This window comes from Antechinus flavipes, chromosome 1 (assembly GCF_016432865.1).
Source record: "Antechinus flavipes isolate AdamAnt ecotype Samford, QLD, Australia chromosome 1, AdamAnt_v2, whole genome shotgun sequence".
Classification (NCBI taxonomy): Eukaryota; Metazoa; Chordata; class Mammalia; order Dasyuromorphia; family Dasyuridae; genus Antechinus; species Antechinus flavipes.
In genome coordinates, this window is record NC_067398.1 from 196,795,084 (window position 1) to 196,818,332 (window position 23,249).

General features: G+C 31.9%; 1 protein-coding gene across 1 annotated transcript in view; it reads right to left on the reverse strand.

Moving 5' to 3' along the window:
* The window catches only part of LOC127544802 (fibrillin-2-like), a 158,874-nt gene that overhangs the window by 8,454 nt on the left and 127,171 nt on the right, over positions 1-23,249 (reverse strand). Inside the window, 1 exon segment of the mRNA XM_051971640.1 lies at positions 19,829-20,060. Coding sequence (XP_051827600.1) covers positions 19,829-20,060 — 232 coding nt within the window.

Sequence of the window (23,249 nt, forward strand, 5' to 3'; positions counted from 1 at the left end):
TTCTTTTTCTAGACTTTTAATTGCAAGCCCAATTCATCGATTTTTTCTTTCTCTATTTTATGCAAGAGTAAAATTTTCCCTTATTACTGCTTTGGCTGTATCACACAAATTTTGGTATGTTGTCTCATTATTGTCATTCTCTTAGATGAAATTATTGTGTCTATGATTTGCTATTTCACCCATTCATTCTTTAGGATGAGATTATTTAGCTTCCAATTACTTTTTGGTTTATTTTTCTCTGGTTTTATATTGAATGTAATTTTTAAATGTAATTTTTATTGAATCGTGATCTGAAAAAAAATGCATTTATTATTTCTGCTTTTCTGTATTTGATTTTGAGGGGGTAAGACAAATTTCTATACCAAACTAAGCACATGTTATTCCCTTCTGGAGCCAAATCTGTTCAAACCGTGCTCATCTCTTCCCTTCTTTCTCTTAACTATAATAGATTTTTTGTGATTCTTCATGTGGCATAATTTACCCTGTTTTACTTCCCCTTTCCTCTTCTCTTAGAATGATCCCTTTCCCACCCTTTTCTTTATATCATCACATTTTTTATATCTTTATATATATCTTTTTATATCCTTTTTGAACTTTTTCAAGAGAGCCTTTTGAACTGGAGACAGTTCATATCCCACCTTTGAGGCTTCATCTGCAGGCATTCTTCCTTTGCTGTCCTTTTCTGGATTTGTATTCTGGTTTTCCCTGTCTTCATAGTAATTCTCTAGGAACAGAGCTCTTTTTGCTTTTTTTGCTCATTTTTAAAGGTTGAAGTCTGCTCTTAGGGCACAGGGGAAATTGTCCTGAGCTTCTTCTGAATGACTTCTCACACTGTTCTGGGGTTGGTTCTGCATGCTTCCCCACTGCACTGCCTGGCCAAATCCTGCCTGTTATGCTGGGGTTCAGGGCTTCACATTTGCCTTCTTTGTTTGGGTTGCAAGCCTCATAGCTTTTCTACTGATTTGACCTTCTGAACCAGATCAGAATAATCAATGCTACTCTTTTGGGCTAGTGGCCTCCCACTAGATTCTCCACGCTGGGTCTCCCCCTACCCAATTGAGACAAACCTTCTTTGCTGAAGTCCTTCCAAGATATCTTAAGCTGGAAAATTATTATACCCCAAATATTTGTGTTTGTCACTTCTAAATATGTTCAGAGATCTGAGCTAGTATTGATTCTGAAAGAAGCCAGAAAGAGTTCAGACATGTCCTGTCTACTTTCTACCATCTTGACCATTATGTTTCTTTGTTGTAAGAATTACAAACAGTCAACAGAATATTTTTTGTAGTCATATATTTTCTCAATTTTTTTTGAATGAAATGATCACAAGTCATAATTCACTTTGGGAGTTAAGATATATACATCTCAATTTAACCATGAAATAGAATTAACTTGGATCTGTGAGCAAAATATTAAATAAAAAGGATGACCATAACTTTAAAATGGAAAAAAGAAATCCTTGAAAATTTTAAGTGGCTAAATAGAACTTAATGATTTCATGAGATATCAAGAAATAATAAAGCAAAGCCAAAAATGTCAAAAATTCAAAAAATCAAGCAAATGTGAAATCACAAGAAAACCAAGTGATTGGAAAAACTGATCAAGAGGTACTTCAGAATCACTAGGTGATTCTAAAAGATGACAATTACTAAAAGCCTAAATGTAATATGTGAGAAATTATTTTAAAATTACTCAGATATTTTTAAATGAAACTGAAGGCAAAGTAGAATTTCATGATTTTGTGGGTTACATATGGAAAAAAATTAAATAATTATTACCAAGAATAATAGCAAAATCCAGAGTTACTAGGTCTAGGGAAAAAAAATAACCGAGAATAACATACTCAATAAAACTGAATATAATCCTATAGGGTGGAAAATAGACCTTTAATGAAATAAGAGGAATTCTAAACATTTCTAAGAAAAAAAAACGAAATCTAAGTAGCAAATTCAACCTTTAAACATTAAACCTTTAAATAGTCAAGAGAATCATAAAAAGGTGAACATGAACAAGTAATCATATAAAACAAAGTTAGACTAGTTACCTCTTAAATGGGGAAACAATATAGTTCCTCACAATTCAAAACAGTCATTCTTAAGGGTCAGAGAGAGTTCAATTAGACAAAAGGCCAGGAAGTTACTGAAATGTTTTAATAATCTTCATGAATGGAAAGAAAGAGGAACACACAGGGAGAGAAGGGAAAGAAAGGGATAATGTAAGAAATTAATTTGAATTAAATGAAATTTTTAAAGAGGAATTTAGACAAAGAAGGGTCAATAGGGGCAAGGAGTGGGAGACACTTCTTGTATCTTTTATCAATTGGTTGAAAAAAGAAAGATACATAACAGTCTAGAAACCTCCTGTTCAGGAAACAGGAGAGAAGGAATTAAGGGAAGACAGAAATAAAGAGGAGAGATCAAAGGAAAAATTAATCAGAAGGAAAAAAAACACCTTTAAAGATAGGATGGAGTGGACAAAGTACTTTTGGGAGCTAGATTGAGAATTAGTGAATTACTGTTATAGTGTTCCCCGTGTTAATCTCCTGACAACCACAAAATAATACTCCCAAACAGAAAATAAACATTAAAAAGGTAAGTAGAATATTTTAAAAATTAGATATGATAACTATGGGAAAAACTGAATGAGAATAGAAAGAAATATGCCTTTTTCTCAACAGCACATGGCATCTACAGAAATAATAGACCATGTAATAGGATATGACATTCTCAAAATCAAATGGAAAAAGACAAAAATTAAAATTACATTCAAAAAAGGGCACTGAAAAGACATGTTTAAAACTAATTGCAAAGTAAATAATCTAATCCAAAAAATTGAGTGGTTCAAAGAACAAATCATAGAAATAATAATTTCATTAAAGAAAATGGCAACAATGAGACAAAATACCAAAATTTGTTGGAGACAGCCAAACTACCTAGAAGAAAACTTATTTTGCTTAATTATATGCCAATTATATGCCAATAAATCTGACAATTTGAGTAAAATTGATGAATATTTATATAAATATAAATATATATTTATATTTTATATAAATTATCTAGATGAACAGAACAGGAAATAGAAACCCTAAATAACTCATCTTAGAAAAGAAATTGAGAATTGGGCTTGCAACTTAAAAAGCTAGAAAAAGACCAAATTAAAACCCTCCAATCAATTACTAAACTTGAAATTCTAAAATTAAAAGGAGAAATTAATAATATTGAAAGTAAAAAAAAAAACTATTGAACTAATAAATAAAATTAAGAGTTGGTTTTATAAAAAAAAACAATAAAATTGATAAACCTTTGGTAAATCTGATTAGAAAAAGGAGAGAGGAAAATCAAACTAGTACTCTTGAAAATGAAAAGGAAGAACTTTCCACCAATGAAGAGGAAATTAAAGAAATACTAAGGGGTTACTTTGTCCAGCTTTATGCCAATAAATTTGATAACCTAAGCGAAATGGATGACTACCTCCAAAAATATAGGCTTCCCAGATTAACAGAGGAGGAAATAAATTGCTTGAATAGTCCCATTTCAGAAAAAGAAATAGCTATTAATCAACTCCCTAAAAAAAATCCTCAGGACCAGATGGATTTACATGTGAATTCAAAGAACAATTAGCCCCAATGCTTTATAAACTATTTGAAAAAATAGGGAATGAAGGAGTCCTACCAAATTCCTTTTATGACACAGACATGGTACTGATACCTAAACCAGGTAGGTTGAAAACAGAGAAAGAAAATTATAGACCAATCTCCCTAATGAATATTGATGCTAAAATCTTAAATGAGATATTAGCAAAAAGACTACAGAAAATCATCCTCAGGATAATACACCATGATCAAGTAGGATTTATACCAAATGCAGGGCTGGTTCAAAATTAGGAAAACTATCAGTATAATTGGCCATATTAATAACCAAATTAACAAAAAACCATATGATCATCTCAATAGATGCAGAAAAAGCATTTGATAAAATCCAACATCCATTCCTATTAAAAACTCTTGAGAATATAGGAATAAATGGACTTTTCCTTAAAACAATCAGTAGCATCTATTAAAAACCATCAGTAAGCATCATATGTAATGGGGACAAACTGCAACCATTCCCATTTAAGATCAGGAGTGAAACAAGGTTGCGCACTATCACCGTTACTATTCAATATTGTATTAGAAATGCTAGCTTTGGCAATAAGAGTTGAGAAAGAGATTAAAGGAATTAGAATAGGCAATGAGGAAACCAAATTATTACTCTTTGCTGATGATATGATGGTATACTTAGAGAACCCCAGAGATTCTACTAAAAAATTAGAAACAATCCACACCCTTTAGCAAAGTTGCAGGATACAAAATAAACCCACAAAAGTCATGAGCCTTCTTATATAACACTAACAAAACCCAACAGAGTTACAAAGAGAAATTCCATATAACGTAACTACTGATTGTATAAAATATTTAGGAATCTATCTGCCAAGGGAAAATCAGAAACGTTATGAGCAAAACTACAAAACACTTTCCACACAAATTAAGTCTGATCTAACTAACTGGAAAAATATTAAATGCTCTTAGATTGAACGAATAAATATAATAAAGATGACAATACTACCTAAACGAATCTATTTATTTAGCATTATACCAATCAGACTCCCAAAAAATATTTTAATGACCTAGAAAAAATAAAGTTCATACAGAAAAGCAAAAGGTCAAGAATTTCAAGGGAATTAATGAAAAAAAATCAAATGGCCTAGCTGTACCAGATCTAAAATTATAGTATAAAGCAGCAGTTACTAAAACCATCTGGTATTGGGTAAGAAATAGACTAGTTGATCAATGGAATAGGTTAGGTTCAAAGGACAAAACAGCCAATAACTTTAATAATCTAGTGTTTGACAAACCCAAAGACTCCAATTTTTGGGATAAGAATGTTGGGAAAATTGGAAATTAGTATGGCAGAAACTAGGCATTGAACTACACTTAACACCATACACCAAGATAAGGTCAAAATAGGTTCGTGACCTAGGCATAAAGAATAAGATTATAAATAAATTGGAAGAGCAAAGGATAGTTTACCTCTCAGAACTGTAGAAGAGGAAGGAATTTATGACCAAAGAAGAACTAGGGTTCACTATTGACTACAAAATAGAAAATTGTGATTATATCAAATTGAAAAGTTTTTATATAAACAAAACTAATGCAGTCAAGATTAGAAGGGAAACAATAAACTGGGAAAACATTTTTACTGTCAAAGGTTCTGATAAAGGCCTCATTTCCAAAATATATAGAGAATTGACTCTAATTTATAAGAAATCAAGCCATCCTCCAATTGATAAATGGTCAAAGGATATGAAGACAATTCTCTCTCTCTTTTTTTTTTACTAGTTTATTTTTTTATTTATTTTTTTCTATAATTTTTTTATTGACAGAATCCATGCCAGGGTAATTTTTTACAACATTATCCCTTGCACTCACTTCTGTTCCGATTTTTCCCCTCCCTTCTCCCACCCCCTCCCCCAAATGGCAAACAGTCCTATACATGTTAAATAGGTTACAGTATATCCTAGATACAATATATGTGTGCAGAACCGAACAGTTCTCTTGTTGCACAGGGAGAATTGGGTTCAGAAGGTATAAATATCCTGGGAAGAAAAACAAAAATGCAAGCACTTTATATTCATTTCCCAGTGTTCTTTCTTTGGGTGTAGCTGCTTCTGTCCATCCTTGATCAATTGAAACTGAGTTAGATCTGAAGACAATTCTCAAACAAAGAAATTGAAACTATTTCTAGCCATATGAAAATATGCTCCAAGTCATTATTAATCAGAAAAATACAAATTAATACAACTCTGAGATACCCCTACACACCTGTCAGATTGGCTAGAATAACAGGGAAAGATAATGCAGAATGCTGAAAGTAATGTGGAAAAACAGGGACACTGATACATTGTTGATGGAATTGTGAATACATCCAGCCATTCTGGAGAGCAATTTGGAACTATGCTCAAAAAGTTATCAAACTGTGCAGACCCTTTGATCCAGCAGTATTTCTACTGGGCTTATCTGAATAAAGATTGCGATAGCAAATATAGGCAAGAAAGATTGCGATAGCAATATGGGCAGCTGCGACAGGAAATCAGCTAACAGAGAGAGATGTGAGCTGAGCCAACCGTGGCAATGGCAATCCCAAAAGTCTCTCCTTCCCCTTCCTTTTCCACTCCCCTGCCTCCACCCACCAAAATCGTCATTTCCTATACAACACATCAGGACTTGCACAAAGAGTGGGCGGGGGCCATTCTTTCTCCAAGATTATATATTAATAGAGTATGGTCCAATTACTATTTAGCCTCATGTGCTTGGGACCTCAGTGCATCAACGCAAGCCTCAGCCCATTACACTTATCCCCAAAGAGATACTCAAAAAGGGAAGGGAAAGGGACTTGTATGTGCCAAAATGTTTGTGGCAGCCCTGTTTGTAGTGCTTAGATGCTGGAAAATGAATGGATGCCCATCAATTGGAGAATGGTTGAGTAAATTGTGGTATATAAATGTTATGGAATATTATTGTTCTGTAAGAAATGACCAGCAAGATGAATACAGAGAGGATTGGTGAGACTTTCATGAACTGATGCTAAGTGAAATGAGCAGAACCAGGAGATCATTATAGACTTCAACAACAATACTATATAAGGATGTATTCTGATGGAAGTGGATTTCTTCGACAAAGAGATCTAACTCAGTTTCAGTTGATCAAGGATGGACAGAAGCAGCTACACCCAAAGAAAACACTGGAAAATGAATGTAAACTGCTTGCATTTTTGTCTTTCTTCCCAGGTTATTTTTACCTTCTGAATCCAATTCTTCCTGTGTAACAAGAGAACTGTTCGGTTCTGCACACATATATTGTATCTAAGATACACTGTGACATATTTAACTTGTATAGGACTGCTTGCCATCTGGGGGAGGGGGTGAAGGGAGAGAAGAGAGAAGTCGGAACAGAAGTGAGTGCAAGGGATAATGATGTAAAAAAACTTACCCAAGCATGGACTCTGTCAATAAAAAGTTATAGAAAAAAAAAAAAGAAAAGAAATTGATTGAGCAATTAATGAACTCCATAGGAAAAAAATCCCCAGGTTCAGCTGTATTCACAAGTGAATTTTACCAAACATTTAAAGAACTATTATTAATTCTAATACTATGTAAACTATTTGGAAAAGTAGGCAAAATAAGGAGGTCTACCAAACTTCTTTTAAGACACAAATATAGTGCTGATACCTAAATTTGGAAGAGCTAAAACAGAGAAAGAACATTATATATACTAACTTTCCTAATCACTATTGAAGCAAAAATTTTGAACAAAAGAATTATACACTATTACCAGGTGGGATTTGTACCAGGAAGGTTTGGTTCTTTCAATATTAAGAAAACTATAAACATAATTGGCTATAACAACAACAAAATCAACAGAACTATGATAATTTCTGTAGATGCTGAAAAATATGCTGACAGAGTTTAGCAATCTTTCATATTAAAAACATGAGAGAGCATAGAAATCAAAAAAGCATTACTTAAAATGACTAATATCAAATTAGTAATTTTAACCATAAATGTGAATTGGATGAACTCTCCCATAAAGTGGAGGTGAATAGCAGACTGGATCAAAAGCCAGAACCCTACAATATGTTGTTTACAGGACACACATTTAAAGCAGGGAGATACAGAGTAAAGGTACAAGGCTGGAGCAGAATCTATTATGCTTCAGATGAAGTCAAAAAAGCAGGGGTAGCCATCCTTATCTCAGATCAAGAAAAAGCAAAAATTGATCTAATTAATTAAGAGATAAGGAAGCAAATTATATCTTGCTAAAGAGTAGCATAGACAATAAAGCAATATCAACACTAAACATATATGCACCAAATGGTATAGCATCTAACTTTCTAAAGGAGAAGTTAAGAAAGTTGCAAGAAGAAATAGACAGCAAAACTGTAATAGTGGGAGATCTCAACCTTGCACTCTCAGAATTAGATAAACCAAAACACAAAACAAATAAGAAAGAAATTAAAGTGATAAATAGAATATTAGAAAAATTAAGTATGATAGATCTTTGGAGAAAACTAAATGGTGACAAAAGGAGTATACTTTCTTCTCAGCAGTTCATGGCACTATACAAAAGTTGGCCACATATTAGGACATAAAGACCTCAAAATTAAATGCAGGAAGGCAGAAATAGTAAGTGCTTTCTTTTCAGATTACAATGCAAAAAAAAAAAAAAAAAAAGACAAACTACATTCACACCAAAAAGCAATTGGAAACTAAGTAATATCATCTTAAAGAATAATTGGATTAAACAGTAAATTATAGACACAATTAATAATTTCACCCAAGATAATGACAATGATGAGACATCACACCAAAATTTGTGGGATGCAGCCAAAGCAGTAGTAAGGGGAAATTTTATATCTTTAGATGCTTACTTGAATAAAATAGAGAAAGAGAAGGTCAATGAATTGGGCCTGCAACTTAAAAAGTTAGAAAAAGACCAAATTAAACCCCCCCAATCAAATACTAAATTGAAATTCTAAAAAGGAGAAATTAATATTGAAAGTAAAAAAAATATTGAATTAATAAATAAAACAGAGTTGGTTTTATGAAAAAACCAATAAAATAAATAAAAACCTTTCATAAATCTGATTAGAATAAAGAAGAAAATCAAATTATTAGTCTTAAAGATGAAAAGGGAGAACTTTCCACCAATGAAGAGGAAATTAGAGCAATAATAAGGAGTTGCATTGCCCAACTTTATGCCAATAAATTTGATAAGCTAAGTGAAATGGATGACTCCAAAAATATAGGCTTCCCTGATTAACAGAGGAGGAAGTAAGTTGCTTAAATAGTTCCATTGCAGAAAAAGAAATAGAACAAGCTATTAATCAACTCCCTAAGAAAAAATCCCCAGGACCAGATGGATTTACATGTGAATTCTACCAAACCTTTAAAGAACAATTAACATCAATGCTATATAAACTATTTGGAAAAATAGGGAATGAAAGAGTCTTACCAAATTCTTTTTGTGACACAGACATGGTACTGATACCTAAACTAGGTAAGTTGAAAACAGGAAAAGAAAATTATAGACCAATCTCTCTAATGACTATTGATGCTAAAAATCTTAAATAAAATATTAGCAGACTACAGAAAATCATCCCCCGGATAATACCAGGATTTATACCAAGAATGCAGGGCTGGTTCAATATTAGGAAAACTATTAGGATAATTGGCTATATCAGTAACCAAATTAACAAAAACCACATGACCATCTCAATAGATGCAGAGAAAGCATTTTATAAAATCCAACATCCATTCCTAATAAAAGTACTTGAGAGTATAGGAATAAATAGACTTTTCCTTAAAATATTAAGGAGCATCTATTTAAAAACCATCAGTAAGCATCATATGTAATGGGGATAAACTGGATCCCAGTAAGATCAGGAGTGAAACAAGGTTACCCACTATCACCATTACTATTCAATATCGTATTAGAAATACTAGCTTTGGCAAGAAGAGTTGAGAAAGAGATGAAAGGAATTAGAATAGGCAATGAGGAAACCAAATTATCACTCTTTGCTGATGATATGATGATATACTTAGACAACCCCAGAAACTCTACTAAAAAGTTATTAAAATAATTCATAACTTTAGCAAAGTTGCAGGATACAAAATAAATCCTCATAAATCCTCAGCATTTTTATACATCACCAACAAAATCCAATAGCAAGAGACACAAAGAGAAATTCCATTCAAAGTAACTGTTGATAGCATAAAATATTTGGGAATCTATCAACCAAAGGAAATTCAGGAATTATAGGAGCAAAATTACAAAAAACTTTCCACACAAAGTCAGATTTAAATAATTGGAAAAATATTAAGTGCTCTTGGATAGGTTGAATGAATATAATAAAGATTAGTATGGCAGAAACTAGGCATTGACCCACACTTAACACTGTTTACCAAGATAAGGTCAAAATGGGTTCATGACCTAGGCATAAAGAATGGGATTATAAATAAATTGGAAGAGCATAGGATAGTTTACCTCTCAGACCTGTGGAAGAGTTAAAAAAAGAACTAGAGATCAATAATGATCTTTTCCTCCATGACACTGGCTCCAACAACCCTTTAGGCATCAACCAGACTCAGACAAAATCGCCTTTCATCCATACTATACCATTAAGGATGCCCTAGGCATAATCTTACTACTTCTTGTACTCCTTCTTCTAGCCCTATTCTCGCCAGACTTGCTTGGAGACCCAGCCAACCCACTAAACACCCCTCCCCACATCAAACCAGAGTGATACTTCCTATTTGCACACACAGTCCTCCACTCAATTCCCAACAAATTAGGCAGAGTCCTTGCCCTACTAGCCTCTAACCTAATCCTCCTAATTATCCCTCTACTTCACACAGCCGACCAATGAAGCATAATATTCTGACCAGTGTCTCAAACTCTATTCTGAATTCTCACTGCCAACCTAATTACACTTACCTGAATTGGAAGCCAACCTGTAGAACAACCATTTATTATTATTGGCTAACTGGCCTCTATGCTCTACTTCCTCCTAATTATCATCCTTATACCTCTTTCAGGCTTATTTGAAAACTATATACTAAAACCTAAGTGAAGAGTCCAAGTAATTTAACCAAAATACTGGCCTTGTAAGTCAGCTATGAAGTTTCCTTCCTAGGACCCATCAGGAAGAAGGCACTATATGCCCCACCATCAACCCAAAGCTGATAGTCCTTTTAAACTACTTCTTGCACATTTAAAAATCTTTCTTTTTAATTTGCAAAATTCAATTTATATACTATCTCAGTACTAATTTTTTTTGCAAAAAACTTATTACATAATATTTATATTATAAGATATACTTATACATAGGACATTCATATATATTCCCCTATCATATAAGCATGTAATTTATGTATATGTAATTATAAATATTTATGTATATAGAACATGCATTGGAATATTGTTAGAAGTATTGATGTTATTCCTATAAAGAGGAGGAGGATAGAGTGGAAGTGAAATCATATGATTATTCCTGAGGTGAGAAGGAGTGCTGAGAGGGCTCCTGTGAGGGGTCATGGGCTAGGGTTTACTACGTGGTAAGCATGAGTTTGGTGGGTCATTAGATTTCATCATATAATTATGGGTTGATTATATGATTAAGAATTATCATGTAAGTACAGGCTTACTATAAGAGTAAAAACATAGGCCTGAATCATAGCTACGGCCAGTTCTAGAATTGTGAGACGAAAAAGGATAATGAGTGTAATTGAGGATAGTACGATGTTTACAAAATAGAAAATTTTGATTATGTCAAATTGATAAGGTTTTTATATAAACAAAATGAATGCAGACAAGTTTAGAAGGGAAGCAATAAACTGGGAAAACATTTTTACAGTCAAAGGTTCTGATAAAGGCCTCATTTCCAAAATATATAGAGAATTGACTCTAATTTATAAGAAATCAAGCCATTTTCCAATTGATAAATGGTCAAAGGATATGAACAGACAGTTCTCAGATGAAGAAATTGAAACAATTTCTAGCCATATGAAAAGATATTCCAAGTCATTATTAATCAGAGAAATGCAAACTAAGACAACCCTTGGTTCCCACTACACACCTCTCAGATTGGTTAGAATGACAAGGAAAGATAATGTGGAATGTTGGAGGGGATGTAGGAAAACTGGGACACTGATACATTGTTGGTGGAATTGTGAATACATCCAGCCATTCTGGAGAGCAATTTGGAATTGTCAAACTGTGCATACCCTTTGATCAAACAGTGTTACTACTGGGCTTATATCCCAAAGAGACTTTAAAGAAGGGAAAGGGACCTGTATGTGCAAGAATGTTTATGGCAGGTCTCTTAATAGCGGCCCAAAACTAGAAACTGAGTGGATACCCATCAATTGGAGAATGGCTGAAAAAATTGTGGTATATGAATATTATGGAATATTATTGTTCTGTAAGAAATGACCAGCAGGATGATTTCAGAAAGGCCTAGAGAGAGTTATATGAACTGATGCCGAGTGAAATGAGGAGGACCAGGATATCATTCAACAACAATACTATATGATGAACAATTCTGATGGATGTGGCCCTCTTCAACAATGAGATGAACCAAATCAGTTCCAATAGAGCAGTAATGAATTAAACTAGCTACACCCAGTGAAAGAACTCTGGGAAATGAGTATGAACCACTACATAGTCTTCCCAATCCCTCTATTTTGTCCGCCTGCATTCTTGATTTCCTTCACAGGTTAATTGTACGTTATTTCAAAGACCAATTCTTTTTGTACAGCAAAATAACTATGGACATGTATACATATATTGTATTTAACATATACTTTCGCATATTTAACATGTATTGGTCAACCTGCCATCTGGGGGAGAGGGATGGGGGGAAGGAGGGGAAAAATTGGAACAAAAGGTTTTGCAGTTGTCAATGCTGAAAAATTACCCATGCATATATCTTGTAAATAAAAAGCTATCTTTTTAAAAAAAAATGACTAGTATCTATCTAAAACAATCAGCATTTTCTGTAATGGTAATAACCTAAAAGTCTTCCCAATAAAATCAAGAGTGAAGCAAGGATACCCATGATCACCATTATTATTTAATACAGTACTAGAAATATTAGCTTTAGAAATAAGAGATGAAGAAATTGAATAAAAAATTGAAGGCATTAGAAAAGGCAATAAAGAAATAAACTATCATTCTTTCCAGATGATATATAATGTTATATTTAGAGAACCCTAGAGCATCAACAACAGAATTTCTTGAAACTGTTAGCAGGTTTAGTAAAGTTGCAGGATACAAAAGAAACTCATATAAATACTCATCATTTCTTTATATGACTAACAAATCCTAGCAGTGAGAGATAGAAAAATTCCATTTAAAATAAACGTAGACAAAATAAAATATTTGGGTGTCTACCTGCCAAAAAAAACTCAGAAACTATATGAACACAATTACAAAATATGTGTCACACAAATAAAGTGAAAAGATATCAATTGCTCGTGAGCTAATAAACATAACATTTATGTCTAAATTAATTTACTTAATCATTGCTCCAGTAATGATAGTAAAGGAAGGTGGCCAAGCAATACTAGATCTCAAATTTTATTATAAAGTACCAATCATCAAAACTATCTGGTGCTAGCTTAGAAATAGTGTGAAGTTTAGTAGAATTGAATTGTTATGGAAAGCACAGTAGTGACTGACCATAGTAACCTAGTTTTTGATAAATCCAAAGTTTTGGGGATAAGAACTCACTATTTGAAAAAAAAAACTGCTAAGAAAACTGGAAAATATTAGTCTACAAACTAGGTATAAATCAAAATCTCATGCTGTGTATCAAAAAATGCATAATTTAGACAAAGTGTGATATCATAATCAAATTAGAAGAGTCTACCTTTTTAATCTTTGGGGAGGGGAAGAATTCAGATCAAACAAGAGATAGCATTATGAAATGCAAAATAGAAAATTTAGTTTACATGAATCAGATAGCTTTTGTACAAACAGAACAAATACAATCAAGGTAAAAAGGAAATAAGAAATCTAGGAAATAATCTTAACAGTAAGTTTCTCTGATAAAGGGATTATTTTTTATAAAATACAAACCCACTCTTGTTAAAAACATTAGAAAACATGAAAACAGAAGAACAAATGTAACTTTCCTTCAAGTGGCTTAGTAGTATTTATCTAAAGACAAGAGATAATGCTATCCTTTACGATGATAATAAGCTAGAAGTTTTTTCAATACGACCAAAGACAAAGCAAGGGTGTTCATTATTATTTTTCCTATTTAATATTGTATTAAAAATGTTAACTATAAGAATAGAAAAGTAAAGAAATTATTATAGGTAAAGGGAAAACAACATCGGTTTTTCTAAATGATAAAATTACTTAAAAGAATCCTACAGATTTCACTTAAAAAAAAAAAAACAGAAACAATGTACTTCAGCAAATAGGATTTAGACCCACATAAGTCATCAGAATTTCTGTATATTAACTAACTAAATCCACTAAGACAAGACATAAAAAAAGCAAGTTTAAATACTATTGCTAAGACCCATGATACGAACATAATTACAAAACACTGTATATAAAGAAAAGCAGATTTCAACAAGTAGACAATTATTTCATGGATAGGCTAATACAATATAGCAAGAACAATAATACTGTGGAAAAAAATTATGTATTCAGTGCCATACCAAAAAAAAAAAAAACAACCCACTAAAGAATTACTATATAATTTTTTTTAAATATCAAAATTCATCTGGAGAAACAAAGATCATGAATAACAACAGAATCAAAGAATGGAAAGTAGATAGAGTTTATTGATTTTAAACTATCCTACAAAGCTATAATCACTATAATAAGGCTATGCAAAATACATTATACAAAAATATCTGACTGGATGAATCAAAAGTTAAAAATTAAAACTGTTGGGAGAAACAGTCTTATACAAATGATATCACTCTGATGGCAGAAAGGAAAAGGAATTGGGAAATATCTTGATCAGTGTGAAAGAAAAGATTATAAATATTAAAAAATAAAAATAAAAAAATAAAGTTAAAACTTAACATTAAAAAACCAAAATCTGTTCCTATCACTTCTTGGCACAGCAAAGGAAAGGCAATTGAAGTAGTGCCACTTTTTATAGTCTTAGGCTTTAAGATCAATTCCTACTGACATCAACTGCAACCATGAAATTAAAAATATAATTCATTCCTTGGAATAAAAACTATGGCAGATCTATGGCAAATGGCCAGCATACTAAGATATAGAGATCTCACCTTTCTGACAAAGCTATGATTTTTCCAGTAGCAAAGTATGGCTGTGAAAGTTAGATTATAAGGAAAACCAAGTCCTGCAAAATTAATGCTTTTGAATTGTGGTGAATTGAGAAGAATTTTGAGAGTCAAAGAGATCAAATCGTCCAATACGTAAAGAAATTAGTTCAGATTATTCACTGGCTTTTGAAGAACTGGAAATGATGGGGTGCCCATCAATTTGGGGAACAGTTGAGCATATTATGATGTGTGAATGTGAAGGGATACTACTATGTTGTAGGAAATGATGAATGAGGTGGTTTAAAAAAAACACAAAGTCTTATTTATACTGATGCAATGTGAAGTGAACAGAACCACAGCAATTTGTGCTATATCATTTTTATAAAGAAAATCAATTTTGAACTCTAAACCATAAACTCTATCAACCATAATTCCAAATAGAAAATTAATATATTTTTTTCTTTTTTCCCTTTTTTTAAACATGGCTAATGAGGGAATTTGTATAGCATATGTGTGTGTATGTGTGTGTATATTGTGTGTGTGTGTGTGTGTGTGTATGTTTCATACACTTTGTTTTGATCACTGAATGGGAGGAAGATAGAGAAGGGAGAAGGTATTTTCACTTAAAAGTGAAAATACGTAATTTTTAAAAGAAAGGTGTAGACAACTGAGGAGAGGATGGATGACATTGAGAAAGAATAGAAGAGACAGTTGATGTAATTGAATTAGAGCTTTAGAAAGATTAAAGCTGGAAATATAAATTTGGGGATCATGTACATAGATATAATTGAACCTATGAGAAATGATAACTTTACCAAACAAGATAGGTAGTATAGATTTAAAAGAAGAGTCCCTAGAATGTAGTATATTACCTATTTATTACACGGATAAAGAACAAAGATAGCAAAAAGAAATAAATGTAAGTATTAGGAAAGATTTGCTCATGACAATCTTTATAGAGTGTTTAGGAAGAAAAAAAATCATCATAACATCAAATGGTGCAAGAAGGATAAGAATTAAGAAAAAGTCATTAGATTTGGCAATTAATAAATCACTGGTTATTTTAGAGTGGGCATAATTGAATGATAGTGCCAGAAATAAAATTGTAGGGGATTTAGAATTGAAAGATATTAATTGTAATGGCTTTCTCAAGAAGTTTAATATTAAAGGGAGGGTTATCATACCATCTTCCCTTTAGCACAAAGAATGGTGCAATGAGGAGGGGAGAAAGATGATTAGAAGATGATCAATGTCAGAACAAGAAAACAAGTGATTTGATTATAGAGGAGAGCATAGAGTTGAACTGGTTCACTAAGAGGCTGAGGAAGAGTGCACATCAAAGTGATGTTCTGGGAACAAACTGAAGGGCATTACAATGAAGGTCACAATGTGGATGAAAAGCTTAAGAGATCATTTAAGAGGAAGAAAAGGATAGAATAATAAAAGATTTTTTATCACATAATAGAATTTCTTAATTCACAAATACCAAATGAAACATTCATGACTAATGTCAAAATCAAGGTTTTTAATTATCTCTGGGATAGCTGAGATAAAGTGAAAATGTTGATCAAGGGAACTGCGTTGAGTGAAGACTTAAGTAAGGATATTGGTAAAAACAATGATATATGTTGAATTCCTCTACTATGAGATCTTAAGTTGAGGAAGAAAGACTGAATCAGTATTTGACTACAATGAGGAAGGATGGAAAGTATCTTAAGAGGGCAATAATGCACAGATTTACAACTACAAGGATTTGGATTGGGTGACAAATCTGGATGATGTGTACCTCAAAGGACTTTTATTTTGCTTAATGAAGATAGAATGTATGAAAGTAAAAAAGGGGAGTTGGGGATTTACTCATTCCCCCCACAACTACTAATAATCTGGGAGAGCATGACAACAGAATCATAAATATAAAATGGGTTTTCATTCAGTTATTTCTGACTTTTCTTGACTCTGGGAAATTCTTGGCAAAGAAATAGTAGTAGTTCATCACTTCATTTTGCAGATGAGTAAATTGAGGCAAACAATTACATGACTTGTCTAAGGCCACATAGCTACTAAGTGTCTGGGGCCAGATTTAAACTCAGGAAGATGAGTCTTCTTCTCTAGGTCCTGCACTCTATACATTGTAACATATATGCAACTATGAAATGGATCATAACAGTACATTCTAGTAATAACCATTATTATGGAGTAGTGAGGTGTCATCAGGAGTGAGCCAGATCTGTCCTTCAGACAGAGATGAAAGATTAAGATAAAAAGAAAATGTTCAAGAGGAAATAAGGGTGAAGTGGCTACAATTAAAGGAGAAGTGAGTTAGGGATGGAAATGGTGTTTTATATAGGCAATAGGAAGTCCATGATCGCTGAGATGGGAGTAAATACAAGGAATGAATATCTTAACTGATGGTAGAGTCCAAGCAGAGAGACATGAGTATCAGCACACCTTTTGAGGTGTATAGGTCATCTCTTGAAACCTGGTGATGGGTGACAAACCAGCTATCTTTTCTTTATGTGCAGTTTAGAAATTATGAATATTTGGCATGGCTTCCCCTACTAAAAATTATTTTCAAGTCTATGTGTAGGCATCAAAGTTGTAGTATATGGACTAGTTATTTGGAAGATAAGTCTTTATGGCCTACATAAATTTTTTTATGGTTTGTACCACTTCCTTGTATAAATCTATATTGATCACTAAATCCTAGCTTCTTGAAATAATCAACCTTTTGTTTTTTGTTTTGTTTTGATGGCAAAGACCTGATTCTAAATTACCATCATAAACTTTTTCATTTCCATTTAACAACTCTCCATGACTTGGTTGTTTTCTGACATCTTGGCAATTTACCCTTGGCTCTTAGCTTATGGACTTCATCTGAAGATAAATCATATTTGATACATTTTATCAGTCTTTACTATTTCTTGGTAAAGTGATATTTATTTTTTTCCAAAAAGTACTTCTAGATTTTTGACCTATTTAAGTATGTACTCTAAGAATAGATAATTTTCTTCCTCCTTTCTGAGGAGAAAATGCTATTCTTTCTAGTTGCCTTAAGAGTGATATATCACTTTTTCATTAATGTTGTATGAGTATTTTATTAGTATGCTTTCCAAATCTATTATGATTCATTTTATCCTGCTCAAAGTATATGTTAAAGACTGATATTGAGGTATTAATTGCTTTATATGTTCTCATTCAATTTTGATTTTAAGATGTAAGTATAAATATGTGCAGCTACTGCCTTCTGTTTGATGTCTGTTTCAAATATGGTTTGTCTCAAAGGTTCAAAATTCCTTAAATTAGCACTTTTTTCTGTTGGTTCAATGTAACCTGAGTTAAGTTTGTAGTTTTCAGCCTCTCTTTTTCCTTAAGAGTTCATTAAGAATTCAACACTTATCAAATCCAAATTACATTATGCTATATTTTAAAAAAAGGAATTCAGAAGATGAAGAAATACATTATTGGTGCAGTCATATAGCTTGATACTACCAATGTAAATCATGTGATTAATAAGGTGTTTTGATCTGACTCTGTTTAATGTGGAAGCTATACTTAATTCTATTTGGGAGAGAGAATTTTAGCTTAGGCAAAATCATAATTGTTTAAATTGCCTGCCTGAAAAAGGTTGTATTTTACATCAATTGCTCATATTTTTGTGTTGGTGGCACATTTTACATTGAAAATTTTTCAGGAGGACAGCAGTTTAAATTTGCATGGGTTAGCTGGGTTAACTTTATATATTGGCAGTATACCCCTAAGACATGAATATGAAACTGAGTCAAAAGTTTTGTGGTACCTATTAAGGCAATATTAATTTTGGGGCAGTTCTTTCAACAATTACCAAACCAATATACCATTCTTTGTAACCCTGGAACTTTCTGACACAACTTTTTTGATTCTCAGTTAAGATATTTTCTTTCCAATTGTTTATAATTAATTTTGTGAATTTCTATATTTATATACAAAGTTGTGAATGGTTTATATACAAACATATTTCATCCTATGTTTATTAGAATTATTGGTGTTTTCATCTTTGGTTAAAAAACAAAAAGATATGAGACCTTCCATTAAGAAAGGCATGTGTCTAAGAGGAAGCTTGTGAAAGCTTTGCTAGCCATTTTTAAACCATTCAAATTTTTCAGGCAAAAATTATTCGTTTTATCTGATCTCACCATTTCTACAGTATCTTACTTACCTACAGTATCTTCAGTTCAACTCCCTTGATATAATTGTTTGTTGTTCATGATATTAATAATACATAGAATTTCTATTTTTCATGATCCAATTTGCCTGCATTGTCTTGTTATCACATAGAACAGAATTTTCAACATCCTTTTTCAGGTATTCCTTCTTATTTTTATTTAGGCCTCTGCTGTAAAGTTTATTTAGGCTGAATTATTTTTTGTTGTTGTCTGTGTTTCTCTGCCTTCTGATATAACTAATATTTGATATTCTTTGCTTATAAAAAAATTAAGATTTTTCAGATATATTTCTATTTTCTGGATTTCTTTTCAAAGGCATCTATTTTGTTGCTTTAAAATGGATGATATGGCTTTCAAATTTTCTATTGCATATACTAGTTAGATACTATGTAATCTTCCAATGCCTTTCTACAGATATTCTTAACTCTCTTAAAGTGCTTCTCACAGCCTTTCATGACAAGATGATCATCATGACAGTTTCAAGAAGCTCAGCTTGCAACCCATATGCTGTCCCATTTATGCTTTAAATAAAGGAGTTTCAACCTAAACATTGGTGTTGTCTAGCATTTCGAGATTTCTTCCGGGTTTTGTGATTATTATAGAAATCTTAGGACACAGAGTCCTTACTTGGCAACAATCTTACTCTGCCATTTTTGACACCCTCCCTTGTCCATCATCATTATTAGATAACTTTTTCACATATTAGGTAATAAGTCTTTTTGGTATACATATAAAACAATACAATATTCTTAATGTTGTTGATAGGATTGTCTCACCCTTGTCTGACTCTGTAATGCCCAGGTGTGCAGCCACAAAGATAACCACCTTCCGTGTTGGAACAACCATAATTGCATGAGTTGTTTGTTGATGAATATTCATTCATATCACAATATTCACTGGAAAATTGGTCAAAAGAGAATCCGCATGGACAAGTACACTTGTCACTTCCAAAAGTATTGTAGAAGGAGGCAGAGCCACAAGCATTTGGATTGGTGCACTCATTCTCATCTATTTGAAAAACAGAGGACTATTATTCAGGAACATAATATAGAACTATTAACTCCCAAAACTTTAAATTTTAAAAGAATGGGAGATTTTTATTCCATGTATTTCTAAGTCCATGAGGACTTTAGAAGTTGAAAAACTATGTCAATGTGATTGACATGAATACTCTTTATATTTAGTTTCTCATTTGCAAATTATGCTAACATCCCTCTGAAAGAATTCGAGATTTACCTATTCAATAATTCCTCTTAAAATATAATTATTTCAGTTATTCTTTTCTCTTTGACAGAAGTATTCTTAACCTTCACTCTGTAGGGAGAAATAATGTAAGTGTTTTAAAGAAACTGAAGAGAAATTTTTTATAACCATTTTCTTAATACTGCTTTGCCTACTTAAAGATCAGCCTTACATCAAGTATATCTTTCTTAGGCTCATGAAAACATTAATGTACAATTATTTACTACTAACATCATAATAATGATGGATTAAATGGAAAGGGAGTTATATTTTTGACATGTCTTTGGGACCATTGACTACTTTTGGCTTTGGGTACTATGATTTTCTATTTAATTATAAATAATATACAAATATATTTTGCATGCTTCTGGAAAAACTTTTTTTTAGTTTTCTCCTGGGGAAAATTAACATTTAACTTCACAAAATTTTTGTAATTTAAAGTATTTATGATGGATGATAAAATGTTTATTATATATTATTTGTACAGATTAATTTTCTTCTGCTAAAAGTATTCTATTTGCAGCTAGTCATTGGGAGCATTTATAGAAGCACAAAAAAAGTTTTGGGATATTTCCATTGTAACAATCTTCATTTGAATAAGTGTCTTAGGATATGGAAGGAAAGAGGCAACAAAGTTATAAATAAAGGATATAGTTAAGAGTAAATACCATTTGCTAAACAATTCTGTATAGGAAAAGGGATTCAGAGCATAAAAAACAAATACCTACAGCCTATAAAATAGTAGTTCACTGCATTTAAGATTTATTTTTAAAATTTTAAGAAATTATGCTGAACAGAAATATATTTGATATTATTTAATGGATATAGTACTAGGTTTACTCAAAATACATTTTCTACTAGTATAACTTTACCATGCTATATAAGATCTTATATCTGAATGCAGCAATTTTTCTAATTTGGAATCTTCATCAGATACAGTGCAACAAAAATAAGCTATGGGGATATTGTTATTTTTTAAGCAAAGCTAGAAATTCTATCAAAAATATTTAAGCAGGAGGTTAAATTATCATGTGAAGAAACTGATTGTGTTAATTAGCTTTAAACATTCCACTTTTGGACAGTAGTTGATAAATTTTACAAGGAAACATTTTAAGTATGTTTATTAAAATACTTTATTATGAACTCTTCCTTTACATATTCTTCCACATCATCATGTAGAATAGAAATAGAACTTTTAAAAGGTACATGAAGGCATAGACTCACATCTCTCCTATCTGACACGTGCTTTTGTTTGGCATATGGTTACTGTCAAGTCAAATCCATCAAAGCTCTACTGACATCTTAAAAGTCACAGAATCAAGTGTAAATTGCTAACAAAGTAACAAAAAAGTCATATGAAATAAGGTACTTCTTCCTTTTAAATCAACATGAAAGTGACCATTTATAGTAACTTTTATGAACAAAAATATATACAAATTCTGAAAATTTGGGGAAATTATAAATTCTCTAACATTTAAAAAATTCTTTATATCAACACCTATAAACATTGTTCATTTTTTGTAATATTATGGCATGATAAAATACCATTCTAGATCTGAAATTCAGTTTTATTATTATTTGATTAATTTTCCCTAATAATTTTCACTAACTATTTGAAGAACAGGTATTATGTTATCTTTTTCTTAAATCTCTTTTTAAAAATTTTTCTTCAGCATTTGACATGAGAACCAAGATTGAAAATCAGGGATTTTTGTTTGTTTGTTTGTTTGGGGGGATTCTCCTATCACTTTGACTTCTATATTTTTATTTCCTTTGCTGGTTGATCAACCATTATCATGCTCCTTAAGTGCTGGAGAAACCCGAGACTCTGTCATGAACTGTTTTCTCTTTCTAAGTTTTTCTTTTTTTGTGGCTGTATTGGTTCACAAATGCATTTAATCATTTTTCTGTAGGTAATAACAGAATCTAGACTAGTATATTCCTAGGAGCTCTAGTTATGTATTTCCAAGTAGCTACTGGATATTTCAAATTGAATGTTTCATAGACATCTCAAATTCAATATGTTGCAAAGATAATTTTTCTGAAAAATTACGAACTTTCCTATTTTCATTTTCCTTGTTTTTTAACTTTTACCATATATCAGCTAGTAAATTTTATTGTTTGTATCTCCACATATTCATAAGCCTCATCTAAATAAGGAATTAGCTCTAGATCAGGCCCTTCTGTTCTCTTGTGGATTGTTGCAAAAACCTCCCAATTGGTCTCCCTGCCTCAAAAACCTTTGTAATCTATCATTTACCTAATGACTAAAGTTATAGTATGACATTGTCCATTCAACAAACTCTTGTGGCTTCCCTAGTGCATTAATAACTGAATATTAAATAACTCTACCTTTTAATATCCATTATCACCTGACCCAACTTTATTATACATTACTACAACTTCCACAATCTATGTCTTGCTCAATTGGTCATCTTCTCTATCAATACCAATTAAAACTACCTTTCTTTGTGGTCTTATTAAAAAAGAGACAGACAGACAGAAACAGAGACTGTAACAGAGAGACAGAGACACAGACGCACAGAGACAGAGAAAAAGAGAACAAGCACCTGTCTTTTAATCTGAAACAATTGTGTAGAATTAAATTAAATTTAAATCATTGTGATTTATTATTTTAGTAATTATATTATAAAATAATGTTGTCAACCTAAAATTATGATGTTTGAATTATACTGCTAAAATATACTGAATATATGTATATGTAATTATACCATTGTATATGAATCTACATATATACATAAACATCCATCTGTATGAAGAAATATTTTTATATGTGTATGTATACTGTCATTCCTTATGGAACTCCAAATGGAACTACTTATTGATGGAGTTGTATTTCTCCCAACACCTAATACCATATCTTCTACATATTACATGCTTAACAAATGTCTTTTGAATTATCACCCAGAGTAGGGATAATCTGGAGATCACAAA